This window comes from Tripterygium wilfordii, chromosome 19, assembly GCF_013401445.1.
Source record: "Tripterygium wilfordii isolate XIE 37 chromosome 19, ASM1340144v1, whole genome shotgun sequence".
NCBI classification, from domain to species: domain Eukaryota; kingdom Viridiplantae; phylum Streptophyta; class Magnoliopsida; order Celastrales; family Celastraceae; genus Tripterygium; species Tripterygium wilfordii.
Window position 1 is genome coordinate 928,531 of NC_052250.1, and position 26,267 is coordinate 954,797.

The window sequence follows — 26,267 nt, forward strand, 5'->3', positions numbered from 1 at the left end:
GCAAGGACACGGGTTGTTGAAGGTGAGAATTGAACCTCCCACCTCCCTTTAACATAGTGCACATGGCAACCTATGTGACCAACTAAGCCGGCGAGAGGGGTTGGGGTTAGCAGCCCATGGGCCCGGCTTGTACTCACAGCCCATTACTGCGGGGTGGGTGTGTGGGATGGGTCGTTACACATGGTGTGGGGTTACACATGTGGTGTGTGAAACATTGATTCTCTTTAGTCATTAATTAGCACCTAATAGGCTAATAGTCTTGTATTATTAAGAAAGTTGATGATAAAAGAGCTTCCAATTGCAATATTTTTATTCAAGACGCGTTAGCAAAACGCGCAAAATTAGTTTGATATATATATATATATATATCAAAACGCACTTGAGAATATATATATATATATATATATATATATATATCATTTGACCCCATCTATCCCAATTGATTATTAAATTAGTAAACATTTTTCTTTCTCAATGGTTTGGTGATTAGGTCCTCTTTGATTATGATTCTTTATTTACATTTTTTCATCGTCGGCAACTTCCAAGCTTGATAGCACTTCACACACGGCGAACATCTAAGTGACTTGCATACCTCAAAGAAGTGTGATATATATAAATTGCCAGTGTAAGTGTGTGAGATTGTGTTGTATGTAGATATGCAGTCAGTCGTGGATTCTCTTGCGGCTGTTAGCTATCCTTTTGAGTTAATTTTGAAAGAGAGAAGTGAGAGAGAGACTATTAGGATTTCTTTTCACCCCCATGAGTTGATACTCAGTGAAGAGATGAAGAAGAATGATCAACAAATTCTTTGTCGTTGGTGTTTGAAACAAGTGAAGGATGCTAACTACTATTGCAAAGAGTGCTCTTTCTTTGTTCACGAGTCTTGTGCAGTCCATATTCTGAGATTGCCTGATCATAATTGGACTTCCATTAACGAAGACCAGGATGGATGCTATAATTGTTGCTGGTGTGAAATAGTCTCCGACAGTCCTCCAAGCTATGTATGTCGCAAGTGTAACGTGTTTCTCCACAAGAGCTGCGCCTGGAAGTTGCCATATGAGATTAAGCACGTTTTCCACCGCAAACACCCTCTTCTTCTTCTCCCCAATTGCAAACGGGACGACATGTATTCTGTTCACGATGATTCTGCTCTTTACCACTGCTATTGTTGCAATTTCACCCTCGACAGGAAGACTGCTCTCCAACAAACTTTGTGCTTACAAGAACCTGAAAGTCACAAGCATCAATTTATTCCCTTTATGAGGTCAGATTTTTCTTCTCCCTGTGATGCTTGTGGCCTCAAATTCGAAAAGTCTGGGTCGTCAGTTGGATCTTTCCTATGCATCATGTGTCAGATCATTGCTCATGAACATTGCACCTCTCTCCCGCACACAATCAGTATATTTCATCATAATCACCCCCTCACCCATACTTTCTTCTTTCTATTTAAAGAAGAAGACATGCCTCTTGTTGATCAATTAAATTGTCGAATTTGCCATACCAAGGTTGACAAGGATTTTGGAGGTTACTATTGCGCATGCTGCCACTTTGCTACCCATGTGGGCTGCGCGATCCGAAATCAGATCTCAACAAATGACCGAATTGTTCATGGTCAAGATTCAATTGTTGATCCTTTCAAGGAGATTGAGCTGACGGAAGACGACTTGCCCATAGTGATTAAGCACTTCAGTCATGAGCACAAATTAAGCCGCAGTGATGAAATAGAGGATAAATGTTGTGATGGCTGCATCCGACCTATCTCACATCCATTTTACAGGTGCGCAGAGTGTGACTTTTTTCTCCACAAGGCCTGCATTGACTTGCCCAACCAAATAACACCTGCTTTTCATAAACACCCCCTAACCCTTCTTCCAAGTACAATTGATGACATTAATGCTATTTTCCGTTGTTCTCTATGTTATAACGATTGCCATGGCTTCGTATATTCTTGTGAAGAATGCAAGAATTTCTATGTTGATGTTCGATGTGCATCAATCCCGCTAAACTTTAGACATCCTGGTCATGATCACATACTCTCTTTCACGCGTACAAACAATTCTGATAAATGCGACTCTTGCAGTTCCAAAAATATATATTTATTTCGATGCAATGAGTGTCCATTTGGAATAGATTATAGATGCGCTACACTACCATCTATCGCTAGATATTGGTTTCATGATCATCATCTTGTGCTCACCTATCATACAATTGATGATGGTTCTGATGCCTATTACTGTGATGTCTGTGAAAAGGAGAGAAATCCAAAGCATTGGTACTACTATTGTACTCAATGCGACTATGCTGCTCTCCCCGATTGTGCTCTTGGTAAGTACCCATATCTTCTTCCAGGACGATTATACAATGAATCACATCCTTTTTTCATCCTCCAGGGATCTGATTTTCAGCACCATGTTAATCTATGTAGTGAATGTCACTTACTCCCTCTGATTCCAAAAACATTTAGTGATCGCAAGTTACATAAACACCCTCTCGTCCTCTCCACCCATAATTCTAGAATTGATGGTTGTGGTATATGCCAGAACATAGTACGTGAATCAGTGAGGTTTCGTTGTGAAAAATGTGATTTTGATGCTCATCCTAAATGTGTTTTACGAGATACCTTCACTACTCAATATCGAGAAATGACCCTTAGTGTTGTCAAAAGAACAAACTGGGGGTGTCTTCCATGTATGGTGTGCGACAACGATTGCAGAGATGCCTGCCTCAAATGTCCTAAACTTGAATGCAGTTTTTGTGTTCATTTCGGTTGTGCGCGTTCTCTTCCCATGTACTGGTATTGATTAGTACCATAGATATAACTCCACTCGTGTGTATCTTTCAAATCAATAAAGCTTTCAGTTTAGCAGTTTTTTTTGCATTGTCCGGCAAATATGATTCAGCTACTTGACTGCAGAAACTTAGTAGTATTGAATTCTCCGATCACTCCTTTTAAATTTAACTTTTGACGGTTTAATTAATTGATTTGTTGGTGTTAATCGGATTAATGTAACTTTGGTTTGAAGTGTGTTTGTATTAAGGGATTTGGGGGAATGGAAGAAGGGAAAGAGAAGGAAGAGAATGGAAAATAAAATATTTTTCTTATTGTTCTGTTTGGATAGGTAAAAAAAAGGGAAGAAAATTGGTTTAATTTACTAATTTATCCTTATTTTTTATGTTTAAATATTATGTATAAGGTAAAATATATTTTTAACTTATAAATAACTAATTAACCATCATTCCCTCCAAATGACCCTATTTTGGGAGGAAGTATTCTGGTAAAAGTTTAATGAAATTATTCCCTTCAAATTCCTCTCCCCTTAATTTTTGCTAAATTATCCAAACAAGAGAATTGGAAGAAATCTCTTTTTCCCTTCTCTTCCCTTCCCTTCAAATCGCTTAATCCAAACACACATTAACAAAATGCAGAAAGTCAGTCTCGTAGTGATTCATTAATTGTGACTCATTGGGTGGTGCATAGTAAAAGAAAGTGATCAATCATGTAGATGGAGTTGGCTCCATTTATCCCAATTAATTGCATTATTAAAACTGATTTATTAGCTAGGTCCTCCTTGCTTATGTACGGATTCTTAATTTGTTGTATTTACAGTTTTTCATTGACGGCCACTCCAAGCTTTTGTATTGGTACACATAGCTATTACCAAAGCTCACTAAATTCAATACCAATAAATAACTTGAAGGATAAACAAAATGTAATTGTCTCCTCATTATTTTAAGACTAATTGATATATAATTTGTGCCAAAAATGTCTAGGAACAAGGCTTTGATAATGATAATGATATGGATGATGTTTAAGTTATGTGCTTGATGGTTTAGCATTCAGAGCTAGCTCCATCATCTTAAACAATTTTATGTTGGAGATATAACTACAAACATTTTAGACTTATGTGTGGCTGATCTCTCTTGCTTGATTATTAGTGACACATTACCTTGTAACGACGAACGGAAATAGATCAAAGGTACGAACAACATCAATGCCTTAAAAGTATACTTGAAACCTTAAATCTGATATTCGTGTGTCGAATCAATAAATTTAAGTAAACAATTATTCCTAGTATTCGTGTATCAAATCAATAGGTCCAAGAGCGTGTTATTTTCACTACGCCACCCTGCTTCAAGAGGTCAACTTTGTTATATATAAACAAAATAAGATGATATTCTTTGCATGTCTAGTTTGCCAACTTGTTCTGAAATGCCGGCAATCGGGCTGGCATTACAGATGTGAAAAATGCGATTTTGATGCTCATCCTAAATGTGTTTTGAGAGACGCCTTCCCTGTTCAAATTCGCACAATGACTCTTAGTATTGTCAAAAGAACAAGCTTGGGGTATCTTCCATGTATGGTGTGCGATAAAGATTGCGGAGATACGTGCCTCCATCAATGTCCTAAAGTTGAATATAGCTTTTGCGTTCATTTCGATTGTACTCATTCTCTTTCTTTTTTTCTGGTATTGATCACACAAACCTTATTCTTTTCAAACCCAAAAGTAGTATCTGAAGACCAAACTGATGTAATGATTGATGCCTAGCTACATTAACATTGGAAGAACCGTCGATTTAGTAAAAGAGGTGTGTCGACTTGAAATAGCTACTGAATTTTCAGATTTGGAAAATGGTTTCGATGAGTTAGCATGCTTGAACGAGGGAGTCGCGGCTCCTGCGAACATGGATATTCTTGGAGTCCACTAATTGCTTCTTAATGTTAATTCCAAACCTGTAAAGCTAAGTCTTACAATTGAGCCCAACAAACCCACGACCTACGCTATCTTCGGCCCATAGACCACGCAATCCACCTACAACCCATTGGATCATGCCCCGGGCTACAATCAACTCAGTGAAGGCCCATGGCCTCTATTACCCATATACGGGCCCATCCCCCAAGAAGCCCCTTCACCAATCCATATAATAAAGGGCCAGTGCTTACCAGCTTAATCCCACATATTTATGGTGGGTCACGTGATCTAGTGGTCTGTAAACATTAGAGCTCTCGCCACATTAAAGGGATTCAACTTTTGGACATATCTCTTTCTTTAAACCCTCTCAATTCTCTCGTTACAAATTTCTCAATCACGCTGTCGACTTGGCTGTTGGAGCTTACTCGATTGATATCATGTCGATATCAAGATTCATGGTATATTTTTTGTGTGATCTGTTCCAGGATTGTAAGTGGCCTGCTACGACATTACTTGATTATAAATTTCCACATCTGCAAATGAGCCATTGGTTGAGTGGCAATGACTTTGCATGTCCCTGACTTCAGGTCATGAGTTCTAGTCTCACCTCCTCCTGAATATTTATAAAGAAGTGTGTGGGTTTGGTCTGCCCTACGTGGGCTTGGTTTGTGCCTCTTGTGTGGGGTGTGTTGACACTTGTATTCTCATAATCTTAATCTAGTGGTGTGTCGTATATTGTATCTGTATTTGTACTCAAAAAATAATACTATCAATAAGGATAATAGTCAAACATATATACATACAGTCCATGAGAGCTTGCGCAACTTTTATATTAATCAATCGTCCCATCTAGTTTTTTTTTTTTTTTTTTTTTTTTTTTATAAAAAAAATGGTAGTTGGGGGTTATAATAAATTGTTTTGCTTTTCAACTTGGCTTACTTAATTCAAGTAGTGGAAAATTGACAAATTCTACCCAATCAGTGTTATAATTTCCATTTTTATTTTTTGTTGATTGAGTTCGTGAAACCAACTAATTAAGAAGCAAGATTTCACGCTCTATGTTACTAATTAGGTTACACTAACATTTAATTAATAATGTTGATAGTGATTTCAAAAAGTCATAATCTATCAAAGGTGGCCATGAAAAGAGCACATAAAAGTAAAATATATGCAAGTGGTCATACGAAGGTGACGTGGGCGTCAATCTTTTTAAACGGCGTCGTTGGATCCAACTAATCAGTCTAATCCCTGTATCATATCTGAAGGTTTTCAGTAAAGTAGCAGATTTGCAAATGAGGAGAGAGAGAGGTGAGAGTGAAGAGAGAGAGAGAGATGAGATAGACAAAGTCAGAAGTCATTTTTTAAAGAAAAATTAGATGGAATTTCCACCTATGAATTTTTATCAATAATTATAATTAACGTCAGATCAGTAGAAATCCTGACCGAAATAGTCTGAAATCTTACTGAATCCCTTGGATGTCTCACTTTGAATCAATGGGTGATGACTTTGTAACAAAAAATCTTTCGATGCTAAAAGTGAACAATCCCTATCTTTCAATGATGAAAAGTATAATTAACCCTATTTGTTAATTAAGAATGTAAAGTTTGTCATTCAACACAATAAGAAAATATTTGTTGGGCTAAAGCAATTTCACATTATTTTTATATATTTTAACACTCTACTCATGTGTGATCTGAACAATCCGATGTTGGGACACTATGTAAAACCAACAAACCACAACACTATGATTTAAGTGAATTATAAAAAAGGTGTGTACACCGTATTTGACCAAACCTCTAAATTAAATAACTCTTTATATCTTATGATTTCTTACTTGCTTTCACTCTTTTTTTTTTTAACTAGTCTTTTAGAGACCCAAGAAAAATGGACACGGTTAAATACACCGTAGCTTTTATCAGATACAACTCTACAAATTTTTTTGTAATTTTTGCACAATAATATTCCTTTACAAAATAAGTACAACACCACAAGATTTTTAGCGTGGAAAACCCTCCCGATTCTGCCGAATATGATTCAGCTACTTGACTGCAATACTTACACATATCAAATGCCTATTCTTCCATCAAAACGCACATCAATGAACTGCAGTCAATTACATGTTCGTCTAAAAAAAGCCATTATTTTGTGATTCGGAGAATTAAAAGTACCGTTGATTGAGTAAAAGAGGTGTGTCGACTAGAAATAGCTACTTAATTGGAAAATGGCGATGAGTAAGCATGCTTGAATGAGGGAGTTGCGGCTTCTGCATGCGAAATATCCAAATTCTTGGAGTCCACTAATTTCTTCTTAACTTTAATTCCTAACCTGGAAAACGCCTGCATAACTTCAATAGGGTTGCAGTTGAAGAATGGAAGGGTTCGGAAAAGTTCCAATGTTATATCTTCCAATATAAATGAAGTTATCTAATTCTAATACAAGATTTCAAGTCTTAAGAAAGTACGTAGGATATCTAATTCAGCAAACTTGCCAGCATGGCGAACATTTATTTCTCCATGAAAACACATAATCAATAAAGCAAATTGAAAGATAAACAAGATGTAATTATCTCCTCATTATTTTAAGACTAAATTGATTCTAGTCACAATCGTTCGTTATAGATTAATTTTACGCGTGTTTTTTTTATTTTTTATTTTATATTTTGAAAATCGCCAAAATGAATTTGGTCAATATTGGCTTCTGAAAAATGAATAATAAAATCTTTGTCAACAATGAAAGTTTCAACTTCTAAACCTTGTGATTATTTATATATCTCCATTTCAAATTGTGTCAAATGGTTCGGACACCAAAGTTGACCTAGCCACTGAAATTGGTAAAAATATATATAAATAATTGAATCATTGGTACAAATAATAAAACGTTTGTGGGGGATAAGAAGAAGTTCTAATCAATTGTCCTTGCTAGTTTTAAAAAAATATGTTAGTTGCCTAGCTGGGGTTCTAATCAACTGTTCTGCCTTTCAACTTGGCATACTTTATTCAACTAGTGGGAAATTAACAATTGCTTAATTCAAGCCAGATTCCACGACAAGCGCTTTATCTTACCAATTAGGTGAGATTAACATTAAATCAATAATGTTGATAGTGAATTAAAAAATTCATAATCCATCAAGGGTGGCCATGAAAAAAAATAGTGCACATAAAAGTAAAATATGCAAGTGGGCATTACTAATTTCCTTGCATATATACCTCAAAGAAATGTGATATAAATTAATTGCAAGTGCAAGTGTGTGGGATTGTATGTATTGTCTCTGTTAATCATGGATTTCTCTGAGTTCAATCTGTTGGATTCTTTAGAGTTCGAGAGAAATGAGAGAGAGGGTATTTGGCTTTCAATTCACCCCCATCAGTTGATACTCAGTGAAGAGATGAAGGATGATGATGAAGAAATTCTTTGTCGCTGGTGTTTGGATAAAGTGAAGGATGCTCACTACTACAATTGCGAAGACTGCTCTTTCTCTCTTCACGAGTCTTGTGCAGCCCATACTTTGTCAGGTTCTAACCATAATTGGACTTCCATAAACGAGGAGGAGGATGGATGTTATAATTGTTGCTGGTGTTGTGGGGAAATAGTCTCAGTCTCAGACAGTTCTCCAAGCTATGTATGTCGCACCTGCAAAGTGTTTCTTCACGAGAGTTGTGGCAGCAATTTGCCAAGGGAGATTAAGCACGTTTTCCACCGCAAACACCCTCTTTTTCTTCTACCCACCTGCATATCCAATCATAAATATTTTGACACCTTTTTTTACTGCTGCCACTGTTGCAAATTCACCCTCGACATGAAGACTGCTCTCGAACAACCACCTCTGTGCTTACAAGAACCAGAAAATTACAAACATCAATTTATTCCCCTGATGAGTTCAGATTATTCTGGTCCCTGTGATGCTTGTGGCAGAGGATTCGCACAGTTTGGGGTGTTAAATGGCCCTTTCCTGTGCACCATTTGTCGTATCGTTGTTCACGACAAATGCACCTCACTCCCACACACAATCAATATCTTACATCATAATCACCCCCTCACCCATACTTTCTTGATTCTACTTAAAGAAGAAGACATGCCTTCTGTCGATCAAATAAATTGTCCAATTTGCCGTTACAAGCTTCGCACGGATTGTGGAATTTACTATTGCGCAGGCTGCCACTTTGCTACCCACGTGAGTTGCGGGATCGACAATCAGATCATCTCAACAAAGAACCCCATTGTTCATGTTCAAGATGCAATTGTTGATCCTTTCAATAAGATTAAGCTGACGGAAGACGAGTTGCCGGTAGATATTAAGCACTTCAGTCATGAGCACATATTAAGACTCTGTGATGAAATAGAGGATAAATGTTGTGATGGCTGCATCCGACCTATCTCACATCCATTTTACAGGTGCGTAGAGTGTGAATTTTTTCTCCACAAGGCCTGCATTGACTTGCCCAACCAAATAACACCTGCTTTTCATAAACACCCCCTAACCCTTCTTCCAAGTACAACTGATGACATTAATGCTATTTTCCGTTGTTCTCTATGTTCTAACGATTGCCATGGCTTCGTATATTCTTGTGAAGAATGCGAGAATTTCTATGTTGATGTTCGATGTGCATCAATCCCGCTAAACTTTAGACATCCTGGTCATGATCACATACTCTCTTTAACTCTTAGAGGCACTATGTTTTTACATTGTGACTCTTGCGGCTGTTTCGTATCTAAATATATATTTCAATGCACTGAGTGTCCATTTGGCATAAATTATCGATGTGCTACACTACCATTTATAGCTAAATATTGGTTTCATGAACATCCTCTCGCGCTCACCTATCATACAATTGATGACGGTTCAGATGCCTATTACTGTGATATTTGTGAAAAAGAGAGAAATCCAAAGCATTGGTATTACTATTGTGCTCAATGCGACTATGGTGCTCACCCTGATTGTGCTCTTGGTAACTATCCATATCTTCTTCCAGGACGATTATTCGACATATCACGCCATTTTTTCATCATCCATGGGTCTGATTTTGAGCACCGCATTGATTTATGTAGTGACTGTCGTTCACTCCCTCTGATTCCAAAAACATTTAGTGATCACAAGTTACATAAACATTCTCTCATCATAGCCAACCACGATCTGGGAAAGGAAATATGTGGTATATGCCAGAAAACAATACATAGTGTTTGGTTTGGTTGTGAAAAATGTGATTTTTATGCTCATCCTACATGTCTTCTGGGTGATGCCATTACTGTTCAATGTCGCGAAATGACTCTTAATATTGTCAAAAGAACAAGATGGGGGTGTCTTCCATGTATGGTGTGCGATAACGATTGCAGGGACGCATGCCTCAAATGTCCCAAAGTTGAATGCAGCTTTTGTGTTCATCTCGATTGTGCAATTTCTCTTTCTATGTCCTAAAGTTTGGGACTGTCTTCCCATGTATTGGTATTGACTAGTACCATACATATTACTTCACTCCTGTGTATCTTTCAAATTAATGAAGCTTTTAGTGTTGCATGCACCTTAATTTGTTTACAATGTGAAGTATTGAATGTTAAGTGAGCCCTACATATATTTGTTTCTACTTTATAGTCAATGACTATTTCAGATGTCATGTTGATTTGGGGATAAAATGCGTCACAATCACTTTTTCGTACAAACAATAAAATCTTTGTCAGCTTCAACTTCTAAGCCTTCTTATTTTTATCCGACCTTCAAGATTATGAGTAGTAAAATTGGAGGTTGGGCCTTCAATTGAACCACATAAGTTGATTTTTAGTAGAGAAGACCAGCCGAAAAATGATGACCACGATGATGATGATAAAGTAAATCTATGTTATTGATGTTGGGAACCATAGAATATAATAAATATGAATTTTACTTGAATTTTACCTCATCCAAAAATAATATGAATTTTATAGTTGCAATGTTCTTACTTTTCATCCATACATACATGCGGCAAGTCCCACAATAAATGTGTAGCCCCATTTATATATTTTTATATATGTACATACATAAGTTCTCATATGTGAACCAACACACACTGTTGACAAATTCAAAGCTTCACTTGGAAGCTTGTTTTGCTGGACCGCTTTTGTTTTTTAATTATTTTATTTCTTTATCAAATTATAACTAATTCAAAATTTATTTTATTAAAAATAAATACCTCACAATTTATTAGTCAATTTCTTTTTTACTACTTTTCAGCTAGTATTGCAAATTACAAGAATCGCTCTATCAAACATAGTAATTTTTAGGCGATGAGAGATATATGCTAGCGACAGGTAAGATTTGGTCAAAACCCATGTGGATAGGGGTCTAGATCCTACAAATAAATATTTCAATTGGTTGGTTCGAACTCCCGACTTTGGGCACTATACACCTTAAGTCTAGAGAGATAATTGACTAAGTTATGGCAAATTAGTTTCATCCATATATATATGTATGTATGTATGTATGTATGTATATGAGTACTTTTTTTACTTGATGGGAGATATTATGAATTGTGTTTGGCTGATTAAAGTAAAAGTAGTAGGAGTAAGAGTGGCCGATAAAAGTATAAATAAAAATAGAACAAGCAACGAATCACAAATTAACATATACGTGGTATGGGATTAGACATGTGGTTTGTCAAACATTGATCCTCTTTAGATATGTGGATTACATAAATTTCCACACCATGCGAGTGACATGTAAACTAGATCAAAAGTTACGCGGGTATGGGCCCAGATTCTACAAAGAAATATCTTTGTTGGTGGGTTCGAACTCTCAACCTCGGATACCATACATCTTAAGTCCGAAATGATAATCAATTAGGCATATGGTTTAATTCATATTTTTAAATATACATACATATATATATATATATACATATATATATATATATATATATATATATATATATATATAGGAGACGTATTTTTACTTGATGAGAGGGATTATGAATTGTGTTTTACTGATTAAAGTAAAAGTAGGAGTAGGAGTGGCCAAACAAAAGTAGAAAGAAAAAATCGAAAAAGGCATTAATTAACATAAACAAATGGTGTATATGGTGTGCCCCTTTTAAAAAAAAAGAAAAAAGAGAAGAAGACATGTGGTGTGTCAAACAATATTGATGCTCTAACTCTTTAGTGTGTTTAGTACAAAAAAAAAAGAAGAAGAAAAAAGAAGCTTTCAGTTCACCAATCACCATCGGGTAGATGATAAAACTAAAGTTGTTTGTGGTTGGTGTTTGGAACAAGCTTCCTTCCAATTGCAATGTTTTTATTAAAGACTGATGATAAAACTAAAGCTGATGATAAAACTAAAGTTGTTTGTGGTTGGTGTTTGGAATTGAACAAGCTTCCTTCCAATTGCAATGTTTTTATTAAAGACTGATGCAAAGTAAGTCTGGTAGATGATTGATTTGGCCCCATTCATCCCAATTGCATCATTAAAAGTAGGGGGAAAATCCATCTATTAGGCACTGCCAAAAGCATATATATCACTGTCGTTAGTGCATGGAACAATTTCTTTACTCAAAATCTTTGATTATGATTCTTTATTTACACTTTTTTCATTCTTTAATTACTGGATCCAATATTTTTCCAATATAAATTATCTAATATATTCTAATACAAGATTTCAAGTAGTAAGAGGTAGAGAAATGCATCACTGGATCAAAACAGTGATATTACTTGTTTGGATGTGATCATATGTACTCTGTTTGTTATGAAAGTTTCATTTGAACATTCTTATATACTTAATATTATTATGTATTGTGAGTGAAAGTGAAGTTTTCAGTTATGATTTCTATATGATTAATCAGTGCGTAAAAGCATGGAGCTCTCTTGGTTAAATCAGTACTCTATTTGACTAGTTTTTTTGGTTCGGAAAGATATCGACAATAGGTCTCATTGGACAGAGCTTTCCGTGCTAATTCTAGATTCATAAAATAAAAATATATATATATCTGACACGTATTTTGAGAGATAAAATAATGTTTTGAAGTTTGTTTAAAGTAAAAAAAGTAAATAATGTTAGCAGGACTTCACCAGAGAGTGAAACAAAATAGAACACCCTCAATACATATACCTATGAGGGCAAAATTATATATCTTTTAATTTTTATTTGGATGGAGTTTGTAGTTAATGAAATTTTAATGCATTATTTTAAAGTATTATTTTAATGATTAAAAAAAATCGACAAAACCAATAAATTGCACCCAATATGATTCAGCAACTTCAAACACAGCGAACAGCTAACTAACTTGCATACCTCAAAGAAGTTATATATATGTATATATATATATATATGTATATATATATATATATGTATGTATGTATGTATGTATATGAATTGCTAGTGCAAGTGTGTGGGATTGGATGTAGCCTGTCAATCATGGATTCTCTCGAGTTTAGTGGGAGTGATTCTTATGAGTTGATTACAAAAAAGATAGGTGAGAGAGAGAATGTCAGGCTTTCAATTCACCCGCATGAATTGATATTCAGTGAAGAGATGAAGAATGATGAAGAAATTCTTTGTCTTTGTCGTTGGTGTTGGGATCAAGTAAAGGATGCTAACTACAATTGCAAAGACTGCTCTTTCTCTCTTCACCATTCTTGTGCTGAAGACATTGTTGAGCAGTGGGAGAACCACGATTGGACTTCCATTAACGAGGACGTTTATGGATGTTATAATTGTTGCATTTGTGGGGAAATAGTCTCTGCCACCGCAGACAGTCCTCCAAGCTATGTATGTCGCGACTGCAACATTTCTCTTCACAAGAGCTGTGCCAGAAAATTGCCAACTGAGATTAAGCACTTTTTTCACCACAAACACCCTCTTTTTCGTATCTCGAATTGCAAATGGGACGACAGATACTCTCTTGACAAAGGTGCCTATGTTTACTGCTGCCATTGTTGCAATTTCAACCTCGACATGAAGACTGCTCTCCAACAACCACCTTTGTGCTTACAAGAACCCGAAAATCACAAACATCAATTTATTTCCCTGATGAGGTCAGTTTATTCTTGTCCCTGTGATGCCTGTGGCCTCCAATTAGAACAGTATGGGTCGTCAAAAGGATCTTTCCTATGCATCATTTGTCAGATCATTGTTCACGACGACTGCACCTCACTCCCCTACACAATCAATATATATCATCATAATCACCCCCTCACCCATACTTTCTTCTTTCTACTTAAAGAAGATGACTTGCCTCCTGTTGATCAATTGAACTGTCGAATTTGCCATACCGAGTTTGACAAGGATTTTGGAGGTTACTATTGAGCAGGCTGCCACTTTGCTACTCACGTGCGTTGTGTACGCCAGAATATGATCTTAGCAAATAACCCACTTTTCCATGCTCAAGATGAAATTATTGATCCTTTCAAGAAGATTGAGCTGACAGAATTGCCAGTAGAGATTAAGCACTTCAGTCATGAGCACATATTAAGCCGCAGTGATGAAATGGAGGATAAATATTGTGATGGCTGCATCCAACCTATCTCACTTCCATTTTACAGGTGCGTGCAGTGTGACTTTTTTCTACACAAGGCTTGCATTGACTTGCGTAAAGAAATAAGATCTGCTGTTCATTGCGACACCCTAACTCTTCTTCCAAGTGCGCCTTATGACAATGGTATTTTCAAATGTTCTGTCTGTTATAATGATTGCCATGGCTTCTTATATGTTTGTAAAGAATTATGCTCCTTCCATGCTGATGTTCGATGTGCATCAATCAAGCAAAACTTCAGGCATCCAGGTCATGATCACAGACTCACTTGGACTCATCTCACTTATAAAACAACCTGTGACTCTTGCGATCATTCCCCATATGAATATTTATTTCAATGCATTGAGTGTCCATTTGGCATATGTCGAATATGTGCTGCACTACCATCTACAGCTAGATATTGGTTTCATGAACATCCTCTTGTTCTCACCTATCATACAATTGATGACGGTTCTGGTGCATATTACTGTGATATTTGTGAACGAGAGAGAAATCCAAAGCATTGGTACTACTATTGTGCTCAATGTGACTATGTTGCTCACCCTGAATGTGCTCTTGGACTATATCCATTTCTCGCTCCAGGACGTTTATACAACATATCACGTCATTTTTTCGTCCTCCAAGGATCTGTTTTTGAGCACCGCATTAATCTATGTAGTGAATGTCGTTCACTCCCTCTGATTCCAAAAACATTTAGTGATCACAAGTTACATAAACATCCTCTCATCTTCGACTGTCATGGAAACAAAATTTGTGATATATGCCAGGGAAAAGTATATGGCGTATGGTTCAGATGTGAAAAATGCCATTTTGATGCTCATCTTAAATGTGTTTTCAGAGATGACTTTACTGTTCCACGTCGCAAAATGAGTCTTAGTATTGTCAAAAGAACAATCTTGGACTTGACGTGTCTTCCATGTATGGTGTGCGATGAGGATGGCAGAGATGCGTGCCTCAAATGTCCTAAAGTTGAATGTAGTTTTTGTGTTCATTTCGATTGTAAAGATTCTCTTTTTATGTCCTAAAGTTTGGGATTATCTTCCCATGTACTTGTATTGATAAGTGCCATAAATATTACTCTTGTCTATCTTTCAAATAAATAAAGCTTTTAGTTTAACACCTTTGCTTGCATTGTCTAGAGTTATTGATCATCACCCAAGCTTCATTCTTTTCAAACCCAAAAGTAATATCGGGAGATCAAAGTGATGAGATGATTGATGCCTACATTGACACTGAGAGGTGTAACAAGTACAGATACCAATTCCGCTGAATATGATTCAGCTACTTGACTGCAGTACTGAAACGTAACAAATACCTATTTCTCCATCAAAACACACATCAATGAACTGCAGTCAATTACATGTTCTTCTACAAAAAAAAAGCAATTATTTTAACATTTGGACAATTACAAGTACCCTCGATATAGTAAAAGCGGTGTATCGACTAGAAATATACTCATCGTCTCAATTACTTCGAGTAAATAGATATATTGTTACACGACTAAGTAAATAGATATACTTACTATGTTACTATCTAAACAGTAATATGAACATGTCTGAATGATTTTGCAGAACTTGACAGATTAATTATTTCAGATCCAACACTCATAAACTCAAGAAAATTTTGAACGAAAATCATGTACCCAACTCCACACTTAAATAAAAAAAAAGGAAGAATAGAAACAATAGATGTAAAGCTTTTTAACCTTTAAATTGCAAAAAAATATATCTAGGGAGAGAAAGAGAGAAGAAAGAGGAGAAGAATACGAAGAAGAAGAAGAAAAAAGAGAAGATAGAGAAAATGAAGAAAGAGACAGACCAAGAAGAAATGAAGAAAAGAAAGAGGTTAGGGATAGAAAGGTAAATGATCATTTCATAGGTACTTTTACATCCGTGTGTTTTTTTGTTGGATCTAGATATCCAAAAGTGTTAGAGTGGGTATCGGCTTAACATTGTTCCTTAATACTTCCTCATGATGGCCCCATAGATTTGACCACAAGACCAGCCAATCTACTAAACTAGGCCCAAGCCTATAAAAATGTCATAGGTTCGTAACATATTCTTATGGCTCATGATATTCACATGGAGGCATGGACATTGATAAACCAGAAGAACTCAGATTCGTGTACGGTTATGGGTTTTGATCCCCTTGTGTCTAGTACGCCAATTTGTTCTGAAACCGGAAATCGGGCCAGCATTCCCGATGACTTCAGTAGAAAGTATAGCATGAGTCATGATGAGGCTAATTCAAGTAGAATCCAATATCAGGTTCTCCATACTTGGGGGAACAATTTTCAGGGCTTACAAGTAATGAAGCGGATGGCTTTGGTTATACATCTCATATCAGGGAGCCAGATTTGCAGTCAAGATACCATTATGGACAAGATCCTATTGATTCTATTTATAGAGATCTTGGTGATCTTTGATAGAAAATACCTACTTTTCTACCTCCGAGCACTTCAACAACATTTTCAAGCAGGCTCTATGGGTTTCACACATGGTCCTCTACCCTACTCCACACCCAAACTGTTATGAAACACATTTGACTCACTGCCCAAACTCAAGTATCATTGTAAGATATTGTCCCTTCTAGGCCTCAGCTCATGATTTTAAAATGCGTTCCACCGAGGTAAGAAAAACCATAGGCATATAACATGTCCATTAGATCTTTATTTTAGTGATTTGAGAATTTACTCAACAAACTCCCTCTCACTTGTTGGCTGGGATCAGGGCCACCGAGTGGAATCAAGAGTCACACATGTGCAACCTAGATTCAAACTAAACAACTTCCCTATGATACCCACTTCTTAAGAAACACCAATGGAGTCACTTGCCCAAACTTGAATATCGTTATAAGATATTGTCTGCTTTCCCAAGCCCAAGTCCAAGCTAAACCCATCACAAGGTTTTTAGGGTCTTTAACGGATCATTGTTTTAAAACGAGTCTTACTAAGTCAAGGAAATCATAGGCTTATAACATGGCTATTACATCTCTATTTAGCTATGCGGAACTTTTCTCAACACAAAAAAACTCAAATATATGGTTGGCTTAATTAGTAGATACTTCTTCTTGACGTTAACTATTAGTTGCTCCTAGCTTCTGTTATTTTATGCTTAATGCATATAAATACTGGAATGTAATCAATATATTTATTCATGCTTTTACCTGTAAAATTCTCGTGATAGTATCACGTGCTTAAGCATATGAGATCAGCCGTTGGACAATTATCAAAGAGGGAAATAATCAAAAAGAGAAAGGCCAGTCTTTATGTTTTTTATTGATCTTCACCAACTACAATATATTGCATCTTTAATGCAAGATCTTGACCAGGTTCATTACCAATAGACACAGAAAGACAGAGAGAAGAAGTGGAAATGGATGAAGAGTTGAAGAACTTCATCAAGGTGTGGACTCTAGCAATAACCTCTCTTTGCTATTGTTTTTACATATCCGCAAAACTTCCAAGTGGTCTATTGAGATTTCTCTCACTTGTCCCAATCTTCTTCTTCTTCTCCATCCTCCCCTTGAACCTCTCTTCTTTCCATCTTTGTGGTGTTACATCTCTATTGCTTTCTTGGCTTGCCAATTTCAAGCTTCTTCTCTTCTCCTTTGACCAAGGCCCCTTATCACTCCCCTCACCTCCAAAACTACTCTCCCATTTCATCCCCATAGCTTGTCTCCCCATAAGAGTCAAAACAAACACAAACCCATCTCCCCAAGACCTCCAAAAACAAGTGGGTTCAAGCCTTGGTGTTGGTGGATTTGTTTTATTGGCTCTCAAGGTGGTTCTTCTTGTGTTGGTATTTCATAGCTATAACGATAGAGATAATATAGACCCTTACTTGTTATTGGGTATCTATTGTTGTCATGTGTACTTGGAAGCGGAGCTTGTTCTAGCCTTGTTAGCAATCCCGGCTCGAACCCTTTTAGGGTTTGAGCTAGAGAGGCAATTCAACGAGCCCTACTTAGCCACCTCTCTCCAAGACTTCTGGGGTAACCGGTGGAACCTCATAGTTTCAGGTATTCTACGGTTCACCGTGTATAAAACAATGAGGGGTCTTATTGGAAAGAGATGGGCCCCGCTCTCCGCTGTCTTGGTGTCTTTTGCTGTGTCAGGTTTAATGCATGAGTTATTGTATTATCATGTGACGAGGGTGAATCCGACGTGGGAGGTGACGTGGTTTTTTGTGTTGCATGGGATTTGTACGGTTGTTGAGATGGTTGTGACTGACAAGTGGGGTGGTTGGCGGTTGCATCCAGTTATATCGACGCCGTTGACGGTGGCGTTTGTGGGGGTGACGGGTGTTTGGTTGTTCTGCCCACAGCTAATAAGGAATGGCATCACTGATAAAGCAATAAGAGAGTACTCAATTTTAGTTGATTTTCTTGCTCCGAAGGTGGTTGCTTTCTCAATTTAATTAGTTGTACTTGATATTGACATTGACATTGACATTGTCTGTCTATCATAATATTTGTAATTAATATATGATTGATTAATTTTCTCACTTACACAATCTCATAAGCAGTTACATCCTCCATAATTAAAAATCAAACAATAAGAATTCGTAATCACAAAGGGTTTTAAAGAGTGGATGAAGACATTGGCGGACCAAGGATGAGCGACGCCCAAAACCCCCAAATCCGTAGGGCCAAAACTTTTTTAAAAATGTTAACATTAGTATAGCCCAAAAATATTAATATTAGTGAAAAATATTAATATTAGTCAAAAAATACTAGCTAACAAATATTAATATTAATATTAATAGTAATGTAGTCTCAAATTCATATAGGGCTCTTTTTTAGAGTTTGCTCAGGACCTCCATAGACTCACATACGTCATTGGATATAAATCGAGTGTCGAACCACTATAAAATTTATTGTGTTGCTTACTATTCTATCATCTTTCCCCTTGAGTTATAAATTTCATTAGAAATAAAAATAAAAAATGGTGTTAGTAGATACTAAAATACAAGATAGTTTTGTTCACGATACTAAAATACAAAATAAGCACAACTATTTTGCACAGAAATCAAGTTAAAGTACACACTATATCAGTTGCCATATCAAGTTTTTTGTGAAGGTGTCAATTTAGCAGTCATAACGCATACGGTCTGACGTGCATGTAATTACAAGACCCACATGGGATTTTTGGGATCTTAGGATCCTAGTCAAGGTAGCCTACCACCAACTGAGGTTGTTCCTGCTTCTCGAACGACTGTATAACGTATGCATTGAGCATAAAGTCAAGATACGTTTTTGGCTAGTGAATATTATTCGTTTTGGAACCGTTTATACTAATCCGGACAAGTTTGTTCCCTCCGACCTTTTGATCTAGAAAACATGTTCATTAGGTTTTGGATGACTTATTATATTATACACTTCACATATTCCCTTGGGTAATGTGGGATTTAGAGCAATGTGCCCCTTTGCTACTTGGTAGCTCGCCCAGCACCTCCATGCTTGAACCGCATAGACTTGTGACTCCGCCCACTCAAGCCAGGCGCTACAATCTCCTCACTTAAGGGCTCGCGTCTTCATGATTCCACACCTACAAGCCTAGTGCCTCAGATTCGATACAAATTGTAACAACTTGCCCCTCGTTGGGCATATGAATATTGTTTTCTTTGGGCCAACCAATACTAGTGTGCACGGATTTGTTCTCCCAAACATTTTCGCCCATAAAACGTGTTCATTAGATTAAGAGATTTGGCCTAATATATTATGCGCTACACATTTTATTCTGGATGACGTGGGATTAGAGCATTGAGCTCTTTTACCACTCGATAGTTCACCCAACATCATCAAACTTGATACTACAGAAGTTTATGATCCCGGCCACTCAAATCGGGTGTCACATTACTACGGCTAACGAAATAGAATTCTATCCTCCACGTGAATCACTATTGACAGAAAAGGAGAGAAGATCACTGTTTGGCTCATAAAGAAAATATTCAATGATGGTTGAAGCAACCGGCTTGAAAAACAATGAAGTCGCCACCAATTGATTTTTAAGATGCAATTGGACATCCATTTTGGTCTACGAGAAAAATGGGAAAGGGGGTCTATTGAGCGTGGGGAAGGTGTTAGGCACCCCACAACTCCCGAAAATGGTTACCTTCAAAATTTTTTTTTCCTATTTGGCTCTACTTTGATTTGAGGAATGATTGTATGTCCCAAATGTTTTAATGAGTTTTCCATATGCCCGGAAAATCATGTATTATCAAATGGGTGGAAATGTTCCATTAATGTTAGACCAAGATTTGATTTTAAAAATCTTATTATTATGGGTTTTGATAAAAAAGAAGGAAAAAAGGGTGCACGGGATCACTACGGCCATTCCCGGCTTGGCCGAAAAAAAACTCCACTTGAAGTGGTCTTTGGTAAAAAAGGGGTGCACGGGATCACTATGGCCATTCCCGGCTTGGCCAAAAATGTTAAATAAAAGACTCCACTTGAAGTGGTTGTTGACAAAAAAAAGGTGCACGGGATCACTATGGTCATTCCCAGCTTGGCCGAAAACATTTAATAAAAAATTCCACTTGAAGTGGTTCTGGATAAAAAGATGTACGGGATCACTACGGCCATTCCCGGCTTGGCCGAAAACATTTTACTTGGTCTTGGATGAGAAAAGTCCATATCGGAGTGGGTTTTGATGTTTTGGATGATTTGGAAAAAAGGCTATTTGGATAGAAACATGGGAATGGGTTTTGATGGTTTTGGAGAAGAGATTTTTGGGAACTTGGTTGATGCACCAAAAAGGCCCACGATCGATGAAAAAATATTCAATTCAAGCCTTACTCACAATTATATTCTTTATGAGAAAAGAAAGAATCCATTTAAGGCCCATCGGACGGGCCAAATATCTTTAAACCCCCCTTTGGGTCCTTAAATAAATTCTCCTAATCCCTAAAAGCATATTTGCTTTCTGGGTCCACGAAATCCAAATGTTTTGGATGAATGCCAATGGAACCCCAATATCTTGAAGGCTCCTTGGTATTCAAAGAAAACATAATGGTTCCGTAAATTAATCTTGGTGTGTTTATTAAAGTGAGACAGCTTAGATTAATTCTAATGACTAACACGTTGCATTTATTTTCATGGCATTCAAACAATCCTAGCATACATCTAAACATCATGGCATAGTGTGAGAAATCAAAGTCCTAAGCATGCATTCTAATGTCATCATCATTCACGAAATCAATTCCTCATTTCTATATGCTTCTAACATCCTAGAATATCATGTATGCATTTTCTATTTTACATCCACTATTTTTGCTACACTATTACAAGACTTACATTTTACAAGAATACATGACAAATAATAAAATTAAAAAATGAAATTTATACAAATGTACAAAAACCCAATATTGCCCGCGAGGCCCATTGCTCCAACCCGATCCAAATCCTCTAAGTATGCCCTCCGGCCCAAGTAGGGTCAAACCCGATCCAAACCCAACAAATCAAACATAAGAATGGGTAGAATTGAATACTCAAATGTAGACCTAAACTCAAATCAACATCAAACTTACATTGGGAGATTAACCCACATGAACCAAAATTTCACATTATGTAACAAATCAAACATACGAATTTAACAAATCTGACTCCCCATTTTCCACATTTTAAATCAAGTAAAAACATTGAACCTAGCCTCACCTTGAGCCGAGCCTCACTTTGACAAAATTCCCTCGAACCGAATACCAATTCCAAAATTCAATCATTAAAATCACAAACATAAACTACAATCCACAAACCACATATATATGGCAAACTATCAACAACAAACACTTAAAATCAACCAGAACATCATAATACTTTATAATCAGCTAGAATCCACACAACTCAACCAGTGATAATAACAACCACACTACTCAGAACATCAACTAGAACATCAGCCAGTAATAGTAATTTATAATCAGCTAGAATCTATACAACTCAGAACATCAACCAACTAAAACTAGCACAAGTCATTACTCAATGCATAATTTCAGTTCAGATTTATTAATACAAGCAGCCTCATATTTGTAAATCCAAGCAAATACAAACCGATTACAACTCAGAAAGGTAACCAGAGCAACAACAAGGAGATAGAACCAAAAAGGGTGTCGATTACCTTCTGTTGATCCTTTGTGGCTTCTTTTCTTCTAGTTCTTCTCTTGTCTTTGACTTGTGCGGCGATTCCCTCTCCTCTCCGATTCTTTTTCTATCAAACCTTCTTCTCCTCTTTTATGGTGTCGTCCCCAAAAGAAACCCTTCCTTTTCCCTTGTTTTTTTTCTTTTTTCCCCCAATTCTCCGGCTGCTACCTCTCTCTCTCAATCCAAAACCCCTTCTTTTATACTATATCCTTATAAAACCTATTTCATCCTTTTACCAAAATGTCCCCCCAAACCCTATTTATTTTCTCCTAAGAAATTGATATTTTGGTCTTTTCCAATGTTTGTGCAAAAAACCTTGAAGGTGTCACCTTTCCTTTTTAAAGGTTTTATTTATTATTTATTTAATTCTCCTATTTTTTAGATATTTTCTAGAGTTTTGTTGTATTGGGTTTGGATTTGAATTTTTATGGGCTTATGACCCAAGAAATGGGCTTTAGGATTTTTGCATGTTTGTGGGTCCAAGAAATAGGCTTTGATTTTTTTGTAAACTTACGGGCTCCAGAACGGGCTTTTGAATTATTATTATTATTATATTTTTAATTTTTCTATTTTTCTATTTTTTTTGGGCCGGACGAAAACCGGGTACTACAATGGTGAAGCACCATCATATATACTAAAATATTGTAGTTTACATTTGCAAGTATTTGTATAATCTAACATAATCATTGGATATTTCACTTTGATTATTAATTTATAGACTCATTGAATATAATAGAATCCTGATGGCTAACAAGAGGACAGTACTGCCTCTCTGTAACCTATATATGACTAATTGTTGGAGGACACACCCAAGCGAGTTTAAATTTTTGAGTAAGATGGGTCACCCGTGAGCTACCCTGGTCCATATTTCCAACACTATCCTAATATCCACAAATATGTTGTCTGCATGATTAGAATCCCGAAATACACGAATAGTTAGCCAATTGAGTCGGGAACAGCTTTGGTTTAAGCTGTTTGGGCCACCTGTTATGGGATTGACCCGCCCCAGCTCAGACCAAAAACATAGGTGCTTTGGAGAAATAAATTGTAAAATTGAGTACAAATTTGATGATTTGATCCATTGTTTACCGTAATCTTATAATAACACAAAACATCATACAGCACGCGAAAATGCAAAATCTCACCTCATTTATTTCAAAAACATATAAATCAACGTACACACAAAATTTCATCATCATCAACTGCCTCGCATCAACCTTGTTCCAAGCATGGCTATCTTCTCCCTAACGAAACTAAACAAAATTGAGTACTCTTTTGCTGCAATTTGATCCACATTGTCCCTTAATAGTGGTGCAAAGAGTATGGAAACACTAGTCCCCATCACAAACCCCATCACCATTACCCTATCGACAACAGGATGCGGCCGCCACTTGTCACTCCTTGATCTCTTACACTTCATCTCCAGCTCCAAAGCTTCACAAATCCCATGTAGGACGAAGTGCATTGACATATCCCACTTGGGATGCACATGCATGATATACACATAGTACACTATATCATGCATAAGTCCTGATACCACAAATGTTGCAATTATGGCTGGAAAATAAGCCCATCTAGACCCAATTAGATGTGAAGCAATGTGCCTTGTTGGGGTGTAGACAGTCGAACGTAGAACACTTGACACAATTAGGTTCCACCTACGACCCCAAAAGTCTTGTAGTGAAGTAGCAAGGTAAGGCTCTTTGAATTGTGGTTCAACCTCAAACCCACAAAGGAATTCAGCTAGGGTTGCACATAGAGAGAGTGTGATATCCAACATAACGTACATATGACAACAATAGATCACTAAGATCATGTTTGGATGCATGTATTTTTTGTATTGATAGAGATAAGTAATAACCCAATGGCACAAGACTTTAAATGGGAATGACATGAAAACCCTTTTCAAAAGATGTGAAATTGGAGTTGGGTTTGCTATCGATTTCAATTTTGGAGATGGGTTTTGCTTGATTGTGATGGGAAGACAAGCTATGGAGATGAAATGTAGGAGGTTTTGTGGGTGTGGATACAAAGGGCCTTGATCAAAAGCAAAGGAGATGACCTTGAATGTTGTTAGCCAAGAAAGGAAGAAGCCAGTGATTGCTGAAAGAAGGAAAGAAGAGATGCTCAAGGGAGGGATTAATAGGAGATAAAAGACAGGAAGTAAAGAGAGTAACCTAACGAGTCCTTTAGGAAGTCTTGAGGAGAAGTAGTAAGTGTAAGATAGAGATGCCGTGGCTTGTACCCAAACCTTGATGAAGTTAATGATCTCTTGATGAAAATCCATCATTTTTTCTTTGCACTAGCTAGCTAGTCTTCTTCATAAGCTAGTTTTGTTGTCTAGAGACTTTCATTTATAGCATGAGTCGTCATAAAGGGGGTTTTTTTTTTCTTTTGAGAGTTCCGAATAGAGGAGTTTTGTGGCTTATTTGTACATGAAGTACATGTGAGAGTGTACAAGTGTTCTGTTTTCTCTTTGATTTGGACATTTGGTTTTAGTTTGTTTTCTCGTGGAGTGTGCCTATGCCTTGGCCTTGCGGCGGGTGTCTACATTGTACAAAGGGCGTTGACACATGTGCCCTTGGCCTTGCGGCGGGCGTCTACATTGTACAATGGAGTTGCCACATGTGCCCTATATTGGGTACTACTTTTTCTTTAATGGGATCTCCATATTTCATAACAAGTCCCTCTATTTTGTATCTACTTGGATTCTCAAATTGGAAGGATTTTTTCTAAAAAAATTCAATACTTTTTTTTTGGAAACGGAAGGGAATTCGAATCCTAATCATCAAAATGATACATATCATACTTATCACTACAATTAATGGTTCGGGTGTTAAAAAAATCAATATTTAATGGTTAGCTCTCTATATATTGCTTTTTTTTTTGAAATATCATAAAGAATTATATTTTGCGATTGAAATCGAATTTTGGACACACATTGTCTAATTCATGACCAATTGCCAATCAACTCAACTCTCATTCGTCAATATATTGTTTGTTGTGAACTAACCACTAATGTGATTGCATGTTTATAATGTGGTAGTTACTTTTTAAAATTGAAATGGCACGGAATATGACTTGGTAACAAATTAAAGAGAAAACAAAAAATTTTAAAAAGTAAAACCAAATCATACAAAATTCTGTATAAATTACACTGTATTTTTTGGAGTTTAGAGTTGAAAGAGTTGAAGATGATTTCGATTAAAAAAAAGGGAGTATATTTTCATTAGGACCCTCCTCAATTATCGCGAATCTTTCTCTTTGCAGCCACTGTAAACCCTTTTCAAGAATAGTCTACATATATATAAAAATTCTCATATAGGAGTGTAAAATAATGGTGTTCTTTTGCGCCACAAGTTGAATTTTCAGTGGCTACAATTTTTCAAGTTATACATGAATCAAAACAAACAATGTTAATTTGATGCCGAAGTACTTACTATTTGCATTGTGTGTAAGCTAATAAGGGTTTTGAAAACCGGACTGGATCGGCCGGTTCAACCCGTGATCAGGTACTTACCGGGTTCAATAAATTTGATTGAACCGGCCGGTCGAACCTGATTTTGGCACCGGTTTACCCTTTAAATCGTGAACCGGAGAGCTTTTCAGTTCAAGGACCGATCCGGTTTTCAAAACATGGAAACTAATGAGTTATAAATGAGTTGTTGAGGTACTCTCATACACGTGTATGTAATCTATCAATTATAATATTACATCACACGTGGAAGCTGAAATTGGCTCTTCCTCCTTAGTCCCACCTGCGATGTGTTTGGTTTTGGCAGTGGAGACAAAGAGGATAGTGAGTGACAAGTGACAAGTGGTGTGCAGCCCGCACACTGATTGCAGCTGCTCCTGTTTGCAGTCCGCACACGATTTGAATCCGAATTTGGATTATGTTATTATTCGATTTACTTGTCTAGATTTAAACCACTTTGATTTTGGTAAGTA

At 36.7% G+C, this 26,267-nt stretch overlaps 4 protein-coding genes and 1 pseudogene across 4 annotated transcripts; 4 read left to right on the forward strand and 1 right to left on the reverse strand.

Annotated features, from left to right (window-relative positions):
* Positions 1–457: 457 nt before the first annotated feature.
* On the forward strand, positions 458–2,866 carry LOC119986054. Its single transcript, XM_038830591.1, has one exon. The coding sequence runs from the start codon at positions 657–659 to the stop codon at positions 2,799–2,801; it is 2,145 nt and encodes a 714-aa protein (XP_038686519.1). The 5' UTR covers positions 458–656; the 3' UTR covers positions 2,802–2,866.
* Positions 2,867–7,852: 4,986 nt separating this feature from the next.
* LOC119985306 lies at positions 7,853–9,853 on the forward strand. Its single transcript, XM_038829565.1, has 2 exons — positions 7,853–9,084; positions 9,663–9,853. Exons 1-2 carry the CDS (start codon positions 7,970–7,972, stop codon positions 9,709–9,711), a joined length of 1,164 nt encoding a protein of 387 aa, XP_038685493.1. The 5' UTR covers positions 7,853–7,969; the 3' UTR covers positions 9,712–9,853.
* A 3,157-nt stretch (positions 9,854–13,010) lies between these two features.
* On the forward strand, positions 13,011–15,218 carry LOC119986151 (annotated as a pseudogene).
* Positions 15,219–17,557: 2,339 nt separating this feature from the next.
* LOC119986128 (probable long-chain-alcohol O-fatty-acyltransferase 5) lies at positions 17,558–18,601 on the forward strand. Its single transcript, XM_038830677.1, has one exon. It carries the CDS (start codon positions 17,558–17,560, stop codon positions 18,599–18,601), a length of 1,044 nt encoding a protein of 347 aa, XP_038686605.1.
* Positions 18,602–23,517: 4,916 nt separating this feature from the next.
* On the reverse strand, positions 23,518–24,609 carry LOC119985267 (probable long-chain-alcohol O-fatty-acyltransferase 5). Its single transcript, XM_038829511.1, has one exon. It carries the CDS (start codon positions 24,607–24,609, stop codon positions 23,518–23,520), a length of 1,092 nt encoding a protein of 363 aa, XP_038685439.1.
* Between the last annotated feature and the right edge of the window lie 1,658 nt (positions 24,610–26,267).

Coding starts and splice junctions, on each gene's coding strand:
- LOC119986054 (XM_038830591.1), top strand. CDS start 657: ATGCAGTCAGTCGTGGATTCTCTTGCGGCTGTTAGCTATCCTTTTGAG.
- LOC119985267 (XM_038829511.1), bottom strand. CDS start 24,609: ATGATGGATTTTCATCAAGAGATCATTAACTTCATCAAGGTTTGGGTA.
- LOC119985306 (XM_038829565.1), top strand. CDS start 7,970: ATGGATTTCTCTGAGTTCAATCTGTTGGATTCTTTAGAGTTCGAGAGA. Junction 9,085..9,662: donor ATCTCACATCCATTTTACAG/GTGCGTAGAGTG, acceptor ATCTTCTTCCAG/GACGATTATTCGACATATCA.
- LOC119986128 (XM_038830677.1), top strand. CDS start 17,558: ATGGATGAAGAGTTGAAGAACTTCATCAAGGTGTGGACTCTAGCAATA.